Genomic DNA, 18530 nt, shown 5'->3' with positions numbered 1-18530 from the left:
CAGTAAGCAGTGCTGATTGCTCGGTTTCACAGCTCGCAGGGTCAGTATTCAACTGACCCCCAGCACATGCCGTTTCCACCTCGCTGGGTTTTTACAGCGATGTGGAAGCGGTGTGTGAGGCCACCAAAACAGTGAGTCTCGTAGCTAAATCAGGGTTGCCTACCCTCCCGGAATGGCCGGGAGTCTCCCGAAAATCGGGTCCCCCTCCCAGCCCCCCGGAAAGGTGGGCAACCCTCCCGGATTCAGGGGGACCCCATTGTGCCCCCCGGGTGCGGCTGTCTTCCCCCGACGTCAGCATTTAAATGCCACAATCAGGAGGTCTCAGATGAGAGGGTGGAGCTAAAATGGCACAGAGATCCGTGAATTTGGCTATTTAGCACCTTGGGGGCGGGGCATAATGATGCCACGCTCAAGCCCCGCCCCCAGAACTGCTGCTGAAAGTCTCCTCTCCGGGTTTCTCCCAGAGAGGAGATTCTTAAAAGTCGGCAACCCTGAGCTAAATGCAACAGACTACCTGCATTAGCCGCGAACCTCGCTGTTTGGGGGAATCCTCGTCATCATCTGACAGCGAGGGTTCCCCTGGAACATTGAATACGGTGAGCGGCCAGCGAGGGGGTTAAATGGCGAAGATTGCCAAAAACAACGACAAGCCGCATGGAATACTGCCCAATGATAAAACAAGCAGCATATAAACATTCAAAAAGGGAACCTTACTGTATGTTATACTTAATTCAGCATCAGTTTTTGCGAAGATTCACAAAACCACAACTGCTCACTAGCATGCAGGGGGCCGCCCAGCACAGGGCAATGTTGCCCCAAATGCTGGGTTCTGTCCCATGATGCAATTGCAATGCTAGTGTGCTAACACTTTGCTATACAGTGAAGTGCTCACATGCTAAGTGTAGCCCCCTGGCTGTGCAGCCTGGTTGTGAAGCCAATCGCCACGCGGAGATGTTTTGGGTTGCAGTGGGTGTGTGTGACATCAATGCAGCCTGCCCCGCAAATGGTTCTGACATGCTTGCGTTGTCTGGACCATATTCTAGCAAGGCCATGTTGCCACCCCCTGACAACTTTTAGACTTTTTTTGAGTACGCACATGTACAGACAGATTGTCAAAAATCGCCCAATGTGTAACTCATTTTCTCCCTATCCACTCCGGAAGTGGAAAATACTGAAGCACAACCGATTAATTGGATAGCTGGCTTTATATGAATGGTCAAATAAAGTCCAGAGTTTCTGGATCAAGTACAGTAGATTTGTGTTTTTTTGCATAATTTATAAGGTAGTGTGGTCTGGGCAACAAATTGAAAAGTCATTGAATCACATAAACTCTATAATGGATGTATCACACAATCTGAATCACAAGTTTGATAATAATTCATAGTACAAAAAATGCCAGTACATGCAAACAATAAACCTCTATCATATTCATGGAAAGAATTGGAGAACTTAAATGTTTAGGGTTACTAAGAAACTTGTACTGTCACCACTATAACAATTTAGACTCTGTCAATTACTCTATATATAATACCATCAATCTACTTACACAGCTCACAATATATTGTGAAAGGAACTCACGTTTTTATTCCCTTTTCTTTTTTCAATCTTTGTGACCCATCTCCATCATTGATATTTTCTAATAATTTATCTCAATTATCAACTATCCTCCTTTTTTTCTACCATGCAGTCGATCTGCAATTACCAGCAATTAACCAGCTTTTGAAGTTCCGGGTTATTCAGCCGCTCGCTGTCCGACCACCTTTTCACAGGAGAGCAAATCTCCAGGTCTAAAATTTAGACCCGGAGATTTGCTCTATTGCACTGGGTTTTTTTGCCTGTGTGAAAGAGTCGATCCAGAACTTATACTCCGGGTCTCCGACCCTGGTCATTTGCAGGGTCAGAGACCTGGAGTTTAAAATCCAGACTGACCCTTTCACATAGAAAAAAGACCCGTGTATTTCATGAAATTCCGGGTGGAACTGCTTCACCCGGGAATTTCCTTTTCTGCGTGACAGGGGTATTACTATACATTTTACTCTTGTCAGTGGACTTACATTCTTGGATAACTTATTTCAGATTTGAGCAGATTGTTAATATGGAAATAAGCCACCAACATGGAAAAATATGTCTAGAAACTGCAATTTCCCTTGTAAGTGATATTGGATTTAATTTTCGGATATGTACTATAAATATCATGAAATAGGCAACTTATATTCAAGTTATTTCACAAAATAAAAACTACAGTATCAACACAGGTGCATCATTTGGCAACATTCTGGCATGGGTACGAAAAAATTAGCATATTTGGGTGTTACATTTGAACCCATAGCAATTCCACATTTTTTATATTAATGTTGTTCTGAAAAAGAAAGTAATAAATATATGGAATAATTTCCAGCAAGTTTAAAAGGAAAAAACAAGACAGTTGGGCCACACAGTAATCAGAATTCTCCAGTACAACCAAATATTGACATTTACATATGGTAAAAAAGGTTCATAATGTCAATTGTTAAAATGTCAAGAGGTACAAGATGTAAACACAGTTAAAATGTCATAAGCAGAGCTGTAATGTGGGTGTTGTGGAAAATGGCATCATACAGGTTGGAGTGTTCTATTGGCTGCACCCTCATTGACTGCACATCTGGCTAGCAGGGTGAAAAACTGCTACAGTGCCGGCCGGCATGTCCTGATCTGATCTGCATTTAAACAATGTAGTTGTATACAGCACTACACGGTACATGCACAGACCTCAGGAACGGGGGCATCAATCAACCAAATGCCCATCCTGTTTTTATCATAACACGTTACTATTGTTATGCAAACACATTCTTGCAGACAAGAATCCCTGGCATGCTATGGCCTGGAGTTACCCGGGCCCAGGTTTGCTGGAGGGGCCCAGCGGGAGCCCTGGTCCGACCTACCCCCCTTTACCCTCCGTCTCTCCCGGGCAGCAGCACACACGTACAGCATGTGCTGTGCTGACAGCAGGCTCAGCATGAGCATCTCACTGACAGCGTGAGAGCTCATGCTGAGCCTGCTGTCAGCACAGCACATGCTGTAGGTATGTGCAGCTGCTGCTGAGGGGGGGCGACAATAACTCTCCCCCCTCGAATTTAAAGTGTGTTTTCACCCCCCTAAAAGTTTTTTTAGGGTGCCCTAAATGTGGGAGGAGGCCATGCCTCCCACAATTAGGCCACACCCCTGAAAGTTTACTGGGGCCCAGCATACCTCCCGGCTGCCCTGCAGTGCCGTGGCTGGCGCTGGGAGGGATTCGATTGGAGGAGGGAGGAGAAGTGATAAAGTGCCTGGTACTTGATCACCGGCCAATCAGCTCCTGAATGTTAAGTTACAGGCTGGGTTTAAAAAGGGACAGTTAAGAGCTGATTGGTCGTTAATAAAGTACCAGGCACTTTATCACTTCTCCTCCCTTATCACTGCTTCATACATGTACCCCATTGTGAGGACTCCAAAGGACTAGATGGGGCAAAGGACTGTCCATGCATAGTTGTTTTTGACAATCAGAAATATTTTCCAGCATGACACATCTGGAAATACCATCAGTTTAAGTAAATTCCACTCTGTTCCTTTTTCACTATAGGGCAAATGTATTACACCTTCAAGAGTAATAAATCGAAGAGAGATACAGTACTAGCCAATCAGATCCTGTCATGTTACAGGATCTGTTTGGTATCTGCAAATCACAGGGTATTTCATTTGGCACTCTGCTTCTGTTTCTCATTTGACTCTCCATGCAAAAATATCAGTAAATAAAGTATCTATCATATCTATGATGATAAACATTAAATTAACTCTTGTGAGATGTACATATTCATGTTACTACATTAGGTGTGGCTCCCCTTTTTGAATATTGTACTGTGCTGCAGCCCCACCTCTGCAACTGCCACTGACAGGGAAGTCCAGGAGCAGAGCATTTTGTACCTAATGGAATGGGTCATGGGTATGATGATATCACTTGTGTGTTATATGTAGGGATGCCAATCCCGGGTCATTTTTTCAATCCTGGGAATCAGGATTGAAAATGCTCAATCCCGGGATCCCTGGGATTGGCATCTCTAATAAAAAAATATAAAAAAATGTAACCCGCCCCCTAAACTGCCCACCCCGCACATGTCATAAATGCCTACTAAACCCACCTCCAACTACAGACAATCCTCCCATCCCCTGTAAATTACAGTGCACTGCAGTCACTTACATGGGTTGTAAACTTGTGACAGGCAGGAGCAGGACGGGCTGTACAGCAGGCGTGTGGCTGCACAGCGTGACGTAATGTCAGGGGTCACGCTGCACAGCCTGGGCGCCACCATGTCTGTCAGCACAGATCACGACACTGTCCTTAACAGCGGCACCACAGGGGGGCAGCATCTGAGCCATATACTAGTGCTCAGCGCTGCCCGGCTTTAAAAAAAAGAGGGAATTTTACACGGGGTACTAATCCCGGAATCCCGGGATTGGAAGCTTCAATCCCGGGATTCAAATTCCGACGATTTTAGGCCAAAATCCCGGGATCCCACCGATCCCGATCCCGGGATTGGCCTCCCTAGTTATATGTAGTTCTTCATATACAAGAAGCATCTTACCCACATAAGAACATTTGGTAAAAATCAGCCAATATTTACATTCAGTTTGAAACCGTACATTACACTGAATGTCTGGGTACGTTGCCAGTTCTCCAACAAGGCTTTTCTTGAGCACTGACTGAATTACAATGAAAAACAATACATATGAATCCTTTCTATTGTATAGAATAATGTAACACACAGCAGAACTAAAGTAGCTTATAGGCGTTACACTGCTTTTGCTGTCTCATCTTCATTGGTTTCCTGTTCCGAAATACTCTCTGATATGGGTTGTAGCTGTACACCATCATCTCCCGTTTCTTTTGCTCTTTTCCCTTTGATGCTGAATTCCCTGATCTGTGGTACCAACGTCTTCCATGTTTTTGCTAAAATATTAATCAGAAAATGAATTAAATTATGTATGATTATTATTCTGAAATATGTGTCAACCCATCAATACAAAACACAAATATGGTAGGTCAGCACTATACTGAGGGTTTGAACTGGATATGAATGGATCTCACATAAGCTGATCTCCTGTTTGAAACTCCACAGTCCCAGTTATTCTTCCTTCCAGATTCTCCCAAAAACATGCAAACATAAAATTAAAAGTACATATGGTGAAGTATGTCCAAACAATCGGGATCAACAAGGGTGGGATCTTCTAAAGTTCTTTCTTGTAACCCGTGTATGGATATCTTCTTTATAGGATCACCACGTGTGCTGATTTAGAATGGTGCTTACAATGTAGCTTACATTAAGGAGTTGCTACCCCCACATATAAAGGTTTCTTTACTCTTGTACAATACTGTCAAGGAATTGGCAATTTAGATAAATGATGCTCACTTGTATGCTTACATATATAGGCGTCTTTCCACTCGCATCAAGGTTTCTTTTAAAAAACGGCTTCTCAAATGTATTGAGTTAAAATCAAAAAAATATTTATTTACATTTAATAAGTAAAAAACATACCATATGGTAACTGGTGCCAGATGTAACAAAGAAAACCAACCAACCGAGGATAAGATGGAATACCTGGGAAATTTACCTCAGGTAAGTAGTTGTTAAGGCTCCTAGTATCTCAAATGGATAAACAAATAACGGATCACCGCACCAATCCGTTTCGACCTTAAGGCCCCCATACACTATACGATTTTGGGACGATTTCATCCGATTTCGGCACTTTGGGCCGATAACCAGATGAAATCGCCCCAAAATCGCAGGTGTGTGATGTATGATCCGATCCGATGCGCGGTCCCGTGCGCATCGGACCGGATCAGGGAGGTCGGACGGTCAGCACATAAGATCATCCGACCTCCCTGTATGCTATGCATATGCCTGCCCACCTGTCAGGCATATGCATGCAGACACCGGGGGTCGGGGGAGCACGGCGGGCAGACACACTGACCTGGCCGGCCGTGATCACAGATAGCTGAGCAGCGGCAGTAGTGGGGGCGGGCGGCAGCTCACAAATAAGTTCCCGGCGGGTGATGCTTACCTGGCCGGCATGCTGTGGTCTCAAATACAGTAGTAGCGCTGCCGCTGCGGGACGCACAGCGGCGGCTATTAGATTTTCAAAATAGCTGTCAAATGACCGGCCGTTCTGTGATTGGCTGAGAGCTCTCTCAGCCAATCACAGAACGGCCGGTCATTTGACAGCTATTTTGAAAATCTAATAGCCGCCGCTGTGCGTCCCGCAGCGGCAGCGCTACTACTGTATTTGAGACCACAGCATGCCGGCCAGGTCAGCAATGCATCACCCGCCGGGAACTTTTGTGAGCTGCCGCCCGCCCCCACTACTGCCGCCGCCCGCCCCCACTACTGCCGCCGCCCGTCCCCACTACTGCCGCCGCCCGTCCCCACTACTGCCGCCGCCCGCCCCCACTACTGCCGCTGCCCGCCCCACTGCTCCTCACCGCCCTGCAGCTCCCCATTTGTTTTACATGTGATAAATCGCATGCGATTTATCACATGTAAAATCTGGCTCATCAAGTGCCAAATTTTATGTGAGCCTCCCGGGGAGCTGCCGGGCGGCTCACAGGAGAATTGGGTCCGACTTGTCCTAAGGACAAGTCGGCCTAATGTATGGGGGCCTTTAGAAGGCCTTTATCAAGGTGGTGTCATTCCTTAACATGCTGGGGTTTAAATACCCACTCTCAGAAGGAGCATATCCTGTGGGCATGTTCTCAATTATCCCTAATTATCCATTACATATCACAAAATGATAATACGAATAACATGATCATAAATAAAGTGCATGCATATACTTTACATCTACATTCATATAAAAACAACATTGCAAAACATGATTTTCTTGATAAAAACCTCAGCGGCCGGAAGTCCTAATATGGGCATACCTCCCGGAACTACGTCCGCTCGTGTAGCCTCTTAAAATATCCTTCTAGGTATCAATGACCTTTACTTGATGTTCCCCCCTGGGATAAAGTGCTGAAGTGCTAGGAGGCGGTCCGTGATGTCATTCCAGCAAGGGAATGCATCACCGTTTGATGCGGCGCTGTTGGAACGCACCGCCATTTTAAAAGACGTCAGATGATGCGTCTATAGCGCTGGTTTGTGGAACACATGGCCATATTGTGGAGCGCATTGATATCAATACACACATAGGTCCTGAGCTTTATTAGGTGGAACGCAACACCATAACTGGAGTTATTATCTGTTGAACGCAGATTTATTTTGGCATATAAGAAAGGGGTACTATAATAAATCCCAAATTGATTTTCTGATGTACCTGGTTAATGCATCTAACAGTGGTAATGTTATATAGTGATGAACGGATAAATATGAACAGATAACAGACATCCAGTGACATAAAATTCGGCATATCATCCAGTGACATAAAATTCTGCATATCAAAACATTTTCTGATGTACCTAACTGGTATAATTAATCCATACATCAGTGGTGATAGTATATAGTGCTAAGCAAATATATAATGATAGAGCATATCTGGGCAGAAAAAAACATCAAGTGACATCCGTGGACATTTTAAAAGATTAGGGTTTAAGGTTCTACTGGGGTTATTTTATCTTTGTAGTTATAAGAACCACTTCAATTCAAAATCCCCGTTAATTCCTCTCGGGGCAAGGGTACTCATGTTGTAGATATACTTCATTTCGGTTTGGGCGAGTATGGTCTCGCAGCCCTTCTGACGCCAGTTTCCCCAAACTTTTTTAACTCCTATTACTTTTATAATATCTTCCGTAGAGCAGTTGTGTCTGTTCTTGAAGTGTTCGGAGAGGTGATGTTTCTCCATGCCTTTTTTTATGTTTCTGGCATGTTCTGCCCACCTTTCCCGCAAAGTTCTTGAGGTCTTCCCTATATATTCCAAGCCACATTTACATTCAATGACATAGATACAGTTTTTGGGAAAGCATGTCATGAATTCGTTGATCGGATAAATTGACCCATTGGCCGTGGCTACCACTTTTTCTACTTTTGTAGGTGTATTTTTATGGATTTTGCACATAGGGCAAGTTCCACATCTATGAAAACCCTTCATCATGATATGTCCTGATCTCTTCTCCGGGACTGCACTTTTAACAGGCGTGTTTTTAAATTATCCGCTTTTCGGTAAATAAATTTTGTTTTTTCTTGAACATGCTCTTTGAGAAGGGGATCTCTGACCAGGATATGCCAATGCTTTTTTACAATCTTTTCTACTTCCTTATGCTGATTGTTATATTTTGAGATAAAGGACAATGTCGGCTTTGTATTCTCTGATTTCTCCTTGTATCTTAACATATTTGCCCTACCTTTTTTTCTATCTTATTTATTGAATAAATAAATAAATGTGTCAACCCATGTACAGTATATTCTCCCATCTAAAGTGCTTAAGACCTGATGTTTTGTGGATTTTAAATTTGCCTGTATTTTGTAATATTTGCCTATTATTGCGATATCACTGATCACACATAACATCCCCCACCACCACCACATACACACACCCCTCTGGATTTGCCCCTGACAGAGAGGCACATGGTAAATACTGTTTTTCTATTTTTTTTATGGTGGTGTGGCCATGCCTCTCAATATTAGGCCACACCCCCCAAAAGCACCCTGAGGTGGCAAAGCTCTCTATGGCCCTGTGTACATTTTCCGATAAGAGAGCAATTCTCTATCACAGAAATGCGGTCAAACCCCGTTATCGGGGTTTTTACCGCATTTATGCATGTTGTATTGTGCCTCCGCAGTAACAGCGCTGCGGAGGGAATCGCCAGCAAAAGATGGCGATTCCCTGCAGAAGCCTATGGGCTTCTTACCGCAGCGCTGTTTGAGGGATCCGTCGCGGATCCCTCCCAGCATGCCCTGCGGCCGGCACGTCGCTCTGCGCATGCGCAGATGGACTCCCTAGTCACAGACCCGGAAGTCCAGTGCCGGCCCCGCATCGCAAGGGACAGCTCTTATCGCAAGAGCTGTCCCTTGCGTTAATAACAGCATATGTTACAGCATATGCCGTTATTAAAAATGCGATGCCCGGCGATAGAGGGCTGCGGATGTTACAACATCCCGCCCTCAATCTGTAAAACATATTGAACATATTGCTTAGCATGTACATGTACAGCGACAGATTAGGCATCTTATGGACTAAACTATAGCCCTGAGTTCTCAGTCTCAGACAGTTGACTATAAAGGTAGGTAATGGTTCTACTTTAATGATCACACTGTATTCAGTATTTCCATCATTCCAGTAGTAACAAAACATTTACTATTGAAGAATGTACTGTAGAGATTGAATTTAGGAGACATTGATGGAACAACCACAGTTGCAGTGGGTGCAGTGGCTATGTGGCAAAGATGTAAGTGGGCCCCGTGATATTGGATTATATGTTGCTGAGGGCCCCACCCCGCTCTTCTGCATGTGCGAAAGCGAGGGGATGTTATGTTATTTCTGTTGTTCTTTCTTCTAGCATTGGATATAGGACCTAATTCAACACCATTCATTAAAAGCTTCCTTGTGCTTTTGCATGCAGAATCCTCCTTAAGTATTTGAATATTAAGTACTGTGGTGACACATGTACTGAAACAACTGCTCTGTTACAATCTATTGCAAATAATATTTAATTGAACCAAGCATTGTTTTAACTAGTAAAACTGTTTAAAGATAACAAGTTTACTTTTTATTTTTTATTTGTTTTTTATTTGTTTACAGCAGTGATTTTCTGGGTGATCTGCCACAGTAGAGTTTTGTTGCCAGGAGCATGGTGGGTGCCATGTTTCCAGGGACCAGCACATGGTCAATAGAGATTTATCACCCCCCCCCCCCCCACACACACACACACACACACACAAACACATACACTCTCACAACCGCCTTAAACCACCCCTGATTTAAATTAATTGTTAAGATGTAGGGTCACATTTGGTTTTAAAACCAATGTTACTCATGGTTGCCTACCTAAACCTCTCCTTCAGGGAGAAAATGCTCTGTTCCTGGACTTCCCTGGTAATGTATGATTGCCATCACCTGTGGTGAAACACCTTTCTTATCTTGGCTCCCCACAGCTGATGGCAATCATACATTACCAGGGAAGTCCAGGAACAGAGCATTTTCTCCCTGAAGGAGAGGGTCACGTAGGCAACGATGACGTTACTGGGCTAGACCAGTGTTTTCCCACCTCAATCCTCAAGGTACACTAACAGTGCAGGTGCTTTAGGATAGCCATGCTTGAGCACAGGTAACTTAATTAGTGCTTCCGTTATTTTGATTTAATCATCTGTGCTCAAGCATGGAGGTTGGGAAACACTGTGCTTTACCACTTCTGTGCAAATGATAAATGCTAAATAAAGGGATCTTGTTAGGGACAAACAGTTCCAATGGCGTACAGTATTTTAAGAACTTTGTGTTTTGCAAAGAGTAGGACATACACTTCCTGTTCTGCATTCCTTCAGGAAAAATCACGATGCTCAAGTTGTGGTAATTAATCACTGCACAGTCATCACACTTCTTACCTCGGCTTATCCGGAATGAAGCACTTAAAGGACTTTTCATTAGCCCAGAATTTCCTGGATCTTCATTGATTATCCCTAAGTTTGTATTCCATTTGGTCCAGTTCACCTCATCAACTCTGCAGGGAAAATGGTTTGTGATGTTTTAAAGTACAGTAATCGCCTGTTATTATGCTGTAGTGCACATAGATACATTATTTGACTGACTAATACAGCTTTGTATCTCAAATAAATAGAGTATTTATGCCTAACTAAATTTGTCCAGCATGGTGGCCTAATTCAAGTCCTGTCAGTCCTGTGCTGATTATTGCAAAGTACTGATTTTCTGTACTCTGCACATGCACTAGACCTGTTCTGCGCCTGCGCAATTGAGTCCTGTAGCATGATGCAGCGCAGCTGCAAACTCTCAGTGATTAACAGTTTGCTGCCGTCTAGCTAGGGGGCAGCAACAAACTCTAGGGGTTGGAAAGAGGTCAGGGATCTCTATAGTAAGATAAAGATTTCCTGGCCTCTACAATGGCCGGCTGCATCCTAGGTTGCAGCTCGGATCACTACTGTGGAAGGAGACCTCCACTCGCAATAGAAGGAAGCAGCGACTTCCACCACATCTTAAAAGGCCCAATGTCTAGCCCAGTGGTCAGGGAACTCGGTCCTCATTACCCCACACAGTGCATGTTTTGCTGGTAACCCAGCAGGTGCACAGGTGTACTAATTACTCAAAGACAAATTTTATAAGGTCCGCAGGTGGAGTTAATTATTTCACTTGTGATTCTGTGAGGAGACCTGCAAAACATGCACTGCGTGGGGTAATGAGGACTGAGTTCCCTGACCACTCGTCTAGCCCAGTTGTTCCCAACCCTGGTCCTCAAGTACCCCCAACAGTGCACGTTTTCCAGGTCTCCACATAGAATCACAAGTGACATAATTAGCTCCACCTGAGGATCTTTTAAAATGTGCCTGAATAATCTGTGCACCTGCTGGTGACCTGGAAAACATGCACTGTTGGGGGTACTTGAGGACCAGGGTTGGAAACCACTGGTCTAGCCAATGAAAAACAGATGGTGGTGCATCTCTTCTCTGTTAAAGTGTAAACCCAGAATTTATGAGATCGTACAACAAATCTATCAGGTAGAGAAATGCTCTTTACAGACTTCAGATTAGTGGACTTGTTCACAAAGGCGTAGGATAGATAACTGACATACTAGGCTTTGCAGTTTGACATTTTTGTCACTCTGATAAAGTTTATGTCTGTTAGTGCTGATTTATATTTATATGACACAGAAAGTGTTACCTGAAACAACACCTGTAATCTTCTTTGCCATCGGGTGTCAGTCCTACCAGGACAGATTTTCCAGACCGATGCTTATATGTGAAGTAATTCAAAAAACTTTTTTCTATATCCAGAATTGTAATTGCTCTCTGCAGGGAATAAAAAAAGATATATAAAGGATATGTATTATGTGTTTAATTCCCCATCTTACATAGTCTTCACACAAAGTATATATGGAAAAAGTGAGTTAACAAAGAAACAAATAGAAACAAAATTGGTAAAATGATGGAATACAGTATCTCAGTGTAGGGGTCAGGCAGGTCCTGATATGGTTACTAGCTGCTCGCTAGACTACGAGTTCCGAGGGACATTCAGGGAGGAACTCTGTATACAAATAGCTGAGGAAAGTGGCAATCATAAGCAAAAGTTTTGTCTTTATACTATAGAGAGTAAACACTAGTTTGCAGGAATCTATATGGGGGTAGTCAATCTGGGATTACGAACTGTCGGAACGTCCTGCCAGTCAGAATCCCAGACCATTTTTCATTTCTCTTGACTGTAACTCGACAGCAGGAATTCAATGTTCTGACTGTCGAGTGTCGGAAATCTTACTCTTTGTCAAAAAACTGGTGCAGATTCAACAATCCATGGCTGTTTCTGTCAACACAGACTCACCGCCATAGGAAGGCAGGACAGTAGCGATAACTGTAGCGATAACTTTACTGCCAATATTTGTCAGAAATATCGGCAGAAATTGAATATCCCCCACAATCTGCAAACTCTCTTTGTTCTAAGTAAGGTAGAGCTGGTGGGTTATGTGCAAGCCTCCCAACAGAGAGAATGTATATTCTCCTTAGCTGGGGGAGTGGGTCGGAGCAGAGGCACAGGTCATGGCTGCTTGTCCTTAGGGCCTTATTCAGACCTGATCGCTGGGCTGCGAGTTTTTGGAGTTAATGCTAACCCGCACACGTGAAATCCAATCCATGTCCACACTGCGAGTGCAATCGCAGCCGTGCACATGAGGGAAAAGCCATTCGGAATCACTCTCCATTGAATTGTTTTGCCCATGTTTGCAGCACCAAGTAAGCCAGGACTTACAGTACTTTTCGCTGCGATGGCTGTGGGGAGAAGGAGGTCACTGATGACATCAGTAGCTCGCTCATTGAGAGGAAAGCTTGCATTACTAAAGTGAAGCTTGATTACTTAAGTGAGTTGGAAACTGAAGCAGGTGAGTTATCTTGCATTCTGTCTGTCTTGTATTCTTTATCTGTCTTTCTATATAGAGACTGTAATTTTGAGGGAGAAATCTGAGTGTGATTTTGGTTGTGCCTGTATCTGTATAGTGTATTGTTACTAGGTGTGAACAGACACTAGGAGGAGGAGCTAAATCTAGGTGTCAAGGAAGATTAGGGGGAGGAGCTGAGTGTAACAGGGGCCTGACATACTATATAAGGAGGGGCAGAGCTCATTTGGGAGCTCGCTCATTGAGAGGAAAGCTTGCATTACTAAAGTGAAGCTTGATTACTTAAGTGAGTTGGAAACTGAAGCAGGTGAGTTATCTTGCATTCTGTCTGTCTTGTATTCTTTATCTGTCTCTCTATATAGAGACTGTAATTTTGAGGGAGAAATCTGAGTGTGATTTTGGTTGTGCCTGTATCTGTATAGTTTATTGTTACTAGGTGTGAACAGATACTAGGAGGAGGAGCTAAATCTAGGTGTCAAGGAAGATTAGGGGGAGGAGCTGAGTGTAACAGGGGCCTGACATACTATATAAGGAGGGGCAGAGCTCATTTGGGAGCTCGCTCATTGAGAGGAAAGCTTGCATTACTAAAGTGAAGCTTGATTACTTAAGTGAGTTGGAAACTGAAGCAGGTGAGTTATCTTGCATTCTGTCTGTCTTGTATTCTTTATCTGTCTCTCTATATAGAGACTGTAATTTTGAGGGAGAAATCTGAGTGTGATTTTGGTTGTGCCTGTATCTGTATAGTTTATTGTTACTAGGTGTGAACAGATACTAGGAGGAGGAGCTAAATCTAGGTGTCAAGGAAGATTAGGGGGAGGAGCTGAGTGTAACAGGGGCCTGACATACTATATAAGGAGGGGCAGAGCTCATTTGGGAGCTCGCTCATTGAGAGGAAAGCTTGCATTACTAAAGTGAAGCTTGATTACTTAAGTGAGTTGGAAACTGAAGCAGGTGAGTTATCTTGCATTCTGTCTGTCTTGTATTCTTTATCTGTCTCTCTATATAGAGACTGTAATTTTGAGGGAGAAATCTGAGTGTGATTTTGGTTGTGCCTGTATCTGTATAGTTTATTGTTACTAGGTGTGAACAGATACTAGGAGGAGGAGCTAAATCTAGGTGTCAAGGAAGATTAGGGGGAGGAGCTGAGTGTAACAGGGGCCTGACATACTATATAAGGAGGGGCAGAGCTCATTTGGGAGCTCGCTCATTGAGAGGAAAGCTTGCATTACTAAAGTGAAGCTTGATTACTTAAGTGAGTTGGAAACTGAAGCAGGTGAGTTAGAATACTGAAAAAGGTGAGTTTGAACACAGTCTAAATTTTCATATTCTGTTTTATTGTAATAGATTCATCTTCTTTCTATCCTATTGTAACCTGTTGCTCAATTTTGACATTTAATTCATTGTATCTATATTTTTCCAACATTGTATGTCATTTTTACTCATTCACTATTATTTTCTCTTATCTTTGCCACACATTTATTGCACTCTGTTTCCCTCTTCACGCCTGCTCACATTTGCCTCACTTCTGACCTTCTCTGTTCCCTTCATCCTCTTACTTGTTGTTGTTTCATACTTAATTGGATTACTCAATCAACCTGATTTTACCCACTGGTCTCCTCTCTGACAGTAGTTCCTTGCCTGTTACCTTCTCTCTCACTCTGTTTTCTACCAAATTTACTACAGACGCTGTCTGTCCTCCCAAATCCCTCTGTCTGCTTTCACTAACCTACCCTCTCACCTTCGGTTCCTCATGGCTGTTAATCTCTCAACTTCACTTTCTCCAACTGCTCCTCCCCCCTCCCATCCCATACCTATCCTGACCACTCGCCCCCGCACCCCCACCCTCCCAATGACCCCCCCTCGCTTCTGCAATCCCAAAAACCTTATCCACATAAATACACAACCCACCCCCCCTCTTTCCTGTGCACTATGGAATGCCAGATCCATCTGCAACAAACTCCCTGCCATCCATGACCTATTCATCTCTAGAGCATTCCACCTCCTTGCTATCACCGAGACCTGGCTCTCCACCTCTGATTCTGTCTCTCCAGCTGCTCTCTCCCACGGTGGCCTCTCTTTCTCTCACACTCCCAGGCCTGACGGTCGCCAAGGTGGCGGTGTGGGTTTTCTCCTCTCAGCCTCATGCACCCACAGTGTCATTCACCCTGAACCCTCTCTCCTTTTCTCCTCCTTTGAGTCTCACTCTATCCGTCTATACTACCCCTACCACCTCCGTGTCGCTGCAATCTACCGCCCTCCTGGCCCTATCTCCCAATTTCTTGACAACTTCGCCGCCTGGCTTCCACACTTCCTCTCCTCTGACCTGCCATCTGTCATTCTTGGTGACTTTAACATCCCCTTGGATAACCCCGCTGATCCTGGCACCTCCAAACTCCTCTCTCTCTGCTCCTCTCTTGGCCTATCTCAGTGGACTACCTCTCCCACCCACATCCAAGGACACTCCCTCGATCTCGTCTTCTCTCGCTCTTGTTCCCTTACTGACTACACTATCTCAGCTTTTCCTCTTTCTGACCATCACCTCATCTCCTTCTCCCTCACTGCTTCCCCCTCTCCCACCCCCCCTCCCAAGCGCATTGTCTCACGGCATAACGTCAACACACTTGATCTTGCTGCCTTCTCAAACACGCTGTGTCCTCTTCTCGCCCCAATCGCCCTCATGTCCTGCCCGAACCTCGCTGCCTCCCTCTATAATGACACCCTATCTTCGGCATTGGACTCTGCCTGCCCTCCCTCCTCTATCCCCCTTCGATGCTCCAACCCCCAACCGTGGCACTCACCTATCACCCGATTCCTTAAAAAGTGCTCTCGCACTGCTGAGCGCTTCTGGAAGAAATCACGCTCCCTTGCGGATTATCTCCATTTCAAATTCATTCTTTCCTCCTTCAGCTCTGCCCTTGCTCTGGCCAAGGAATCCTACTTTAAGTCCCTCATCCTTTCCCAATCATCCAATCCCCGCAGGCTCTTCGCCACCTTCAACTCCTTGCTCTCCCCCCCTCCTCCAGCTCTTCCGTCCTCCATCGTAGCCGCTGATTTTGCTACCTACTTTTCAACCAAAATCTCCTCTCTCAGGACTGCCATCACTGCTGCCATGACCTCACCCTCTCCCTCCTCCCCTCCTACATCTCCACTCCCCTCCTTCCAACCCCTGTCCTCATTTTTCCCCACCACTGCTGCTGAAGTCCACTCTATCCTTCAATCCGCTTCTCCCTCCACCTGCCCGCTTGATCCTATCCCCTCCAATATTATCCGTCGTCTCAGTCCATCAGTCTGCTCTCACCTGGCTCACCTCTTTAATCTTTCCCTATCCTCTGGGATCTTCCCTTCCTCCTTCAAACACGCTCTTGTCTCCCCAATTCTCAAAAAAACAAATCTGGACCCCAACTCTCCATCCAACTACAGGCCCATCTCCCTCCTCCCTTTTGCCTCCAAACTCCTAGAACGTCTGACCTATAATCGTCTCCTAAGCCACCTTACTGCTAACTCCATTCTAGACCCCCTCCAATCCGGGTTCCGCCCTTTACATTCCACTGAAACTGCCCTGACCAAAGTCACTAACGATCTACTATCGGCTAAATCCAAAGGCCTCTTCTCTATCCTCATCCAGCTTGATCTGTCGGCTGCCTTTGACACTGTTGACCACCCTCTCCTGCTCAACACACTCCGCTCCTTTGGCATCACTGGCACGGTCTTCTCCTGGTTCACCTCATACCTCTCCGATCGCTCCTTCTCCGTCTCCACTCCGAGCTCCTCCTCTCCTACTACCCCCCAGCCAGTCGGTGTTCCCCAAGGGTCAGTCCTTGGCCCTCTCCTCTTCTCCCTCTACACCACCTCTCTGGGCACCCTCATCAGCTCCTATGGTTTTCATTACCACCTTTATGCTGATGATACCCTAATCTATCTCTCCTCCCCCGACTTATCCCCATCACTTCTGTCCAAGGTCTCCGAATGCCTCACGGCCATCTCAGCCTGGATGACCCAACGCTTCCTGAAACTAAACATGGCTAAAACTGAACTTCTAATCTTCCATCCCCCGAACATCCCCTCTTCTCCCACTATCTCCATCAGCATTGGTGAAACCGAGATCACGTCCACCGACCAAACGCGCTGCCTCGGTGTCATCATTGACTCCTCCCTCTCTTTCACCCCCCACATTCGTGCTCTCTCACAGTCTTGCCGCTTTCACCTACGCAACATCTCACGCATCAGACCATTCCTCTCCACTGACGCGACCAAAATTCTCATTCACTCTCTTGTCATCTCCCGCCTTGACTACTGCAACATCCTTCTCTCTGGGCTACCTCTCACCCGCCTCGCACCTCTCCAATCCATTCTTAACGCTGCTGCTAGGCTCATCTTCCTCTCCCCCCGCTCTACCTCTGCCTCCCCCCTCTGTTTATCTCTTCACTGGCTCCCAATTCCTTTCCGAGTTCTCTTTAAACTCCTCACCACCACCTACAAGGCTCTCTCCTCCTTCACAGCTCCCTACCTCTCTTCACTGATCTCTATCCACACTCCCTCCCGTCCTCTTCGCTCCATCGCTGACCGCCGACTGACCTCTCACCTAATCACCTCCTCCCACTCCCGTGTCCAAGATTTCTCTCGCGCTGCCCCCCTGCACTGGAACAACCTCCCGCCACCCATCAGGCTATCTGATTCCCTTACCTCCTTCAAGCGCTCCCTCAAAACCCACTTTTTTCGACTAGCCTATCCCTCCTCCTAACCTCTTTTGATCCTCCTATCCTGCCTCCGTTCCCCTCCGTTCCTACTTATCCTATTGTATTTCGTTCGTCCACCCACCTATTTTTAGTATGTTAACTCTTATGAGCAGGGCCCTCCTTCCTCACGTACTCACCCTACCTCATTACCTCACCTGTGCTCCTGTCCTGTTCTTCCCTTCCTCTACTTCATCTTCGGTCTCCTTGACTATTTTGACACCTACTTCTGAACTGATGCTGATTTTAGTTCTACCAGCTATACCCCTATTTATACTGTATCTTTCTACACACCCTGTACGTTACCTTGTAATTTGTTTTTTTTTTGTTTGCTATGTACGGCGCTGCGGACACTTTGTGGCGCCTTATAAATAAACGTACTACTACTACTAGCCCTCCCTCCCAAAGGCTGGGGAATTCCTGTGTGTTCAGGGATACTCCTCAAAAAAACCACGGTTATCGCCACCAAACGACTGCAGTGTTTGGCGGCGATAGCAGGGGGTGGAGAGGGGCATGAAGGGCTGTTTGGGCTCATTACCATATGCGTACGCCCCTCGTTTCATGGGCGTTCCCATGAAAATGCTGGGCGTACGTATGGTAATGCGGCCGTGACGCACGTGTGGGGGGTGGACAGCTGACATAGCCGGATGTCAGCTGCCCTCCCATATCCCTGCTTTCATACAGAAACATGTCCGAGCACTCGGTGCTGCCTGCGACGATCGGAGGATGGGGGAGGTTCC

At 45.5% G+C, this 18530-nt stretch overlaps 1 protein-coding gene across 1 annotated transcript in view; it reads right to left on the bottom strand.

Moving 5' to 3' along the window:
• Positions 1–1304: 1304 nt before the first annotated feature.
• TRPV1 (transient receptor potential cation channel subfamily V member 1) overlaps positions 1305–18530 on the bottom strand; it is a 43068-nt gene continuing 25842 nt past the window's right edge. Inside the window, exons 14-16 of the mRNA XM_083172417.1 lie at positions 11836–11963; positions 10548–10663; positions 1305–4963 (exon numbers count right to left, since the gene is read on the bottom strand). Of these exons, the coding sequence (XP_083028543.1) occupies positions 4806–4963; positions 10548–10663; positions 11836–11963 (402 nt within the window). The 3' untranslated portion in view covers positions 1305–4805. The remainder of the gene's footprint in view (positions 4964–10547; positions 10664–11835; positions 11964–18530) is intronic.

Source organism: Crinia signifera, chromosome 2, assembly GCF_055691185.1.
Source record: "Crinia signifera chromosome 2, ASM5569118v1, whole genome shotgun sequence".
NCBI lineage: Eukaryota > Metazoa > Chordata > Amphibia > Anura > Myobatrachidae > Crinia > Crinia signifera.
The sequence above is the reverse complement of the archived record's forward strand: the minus strand, read 5'-3'. Positions and strand labels throughout refer to the sequence as shown.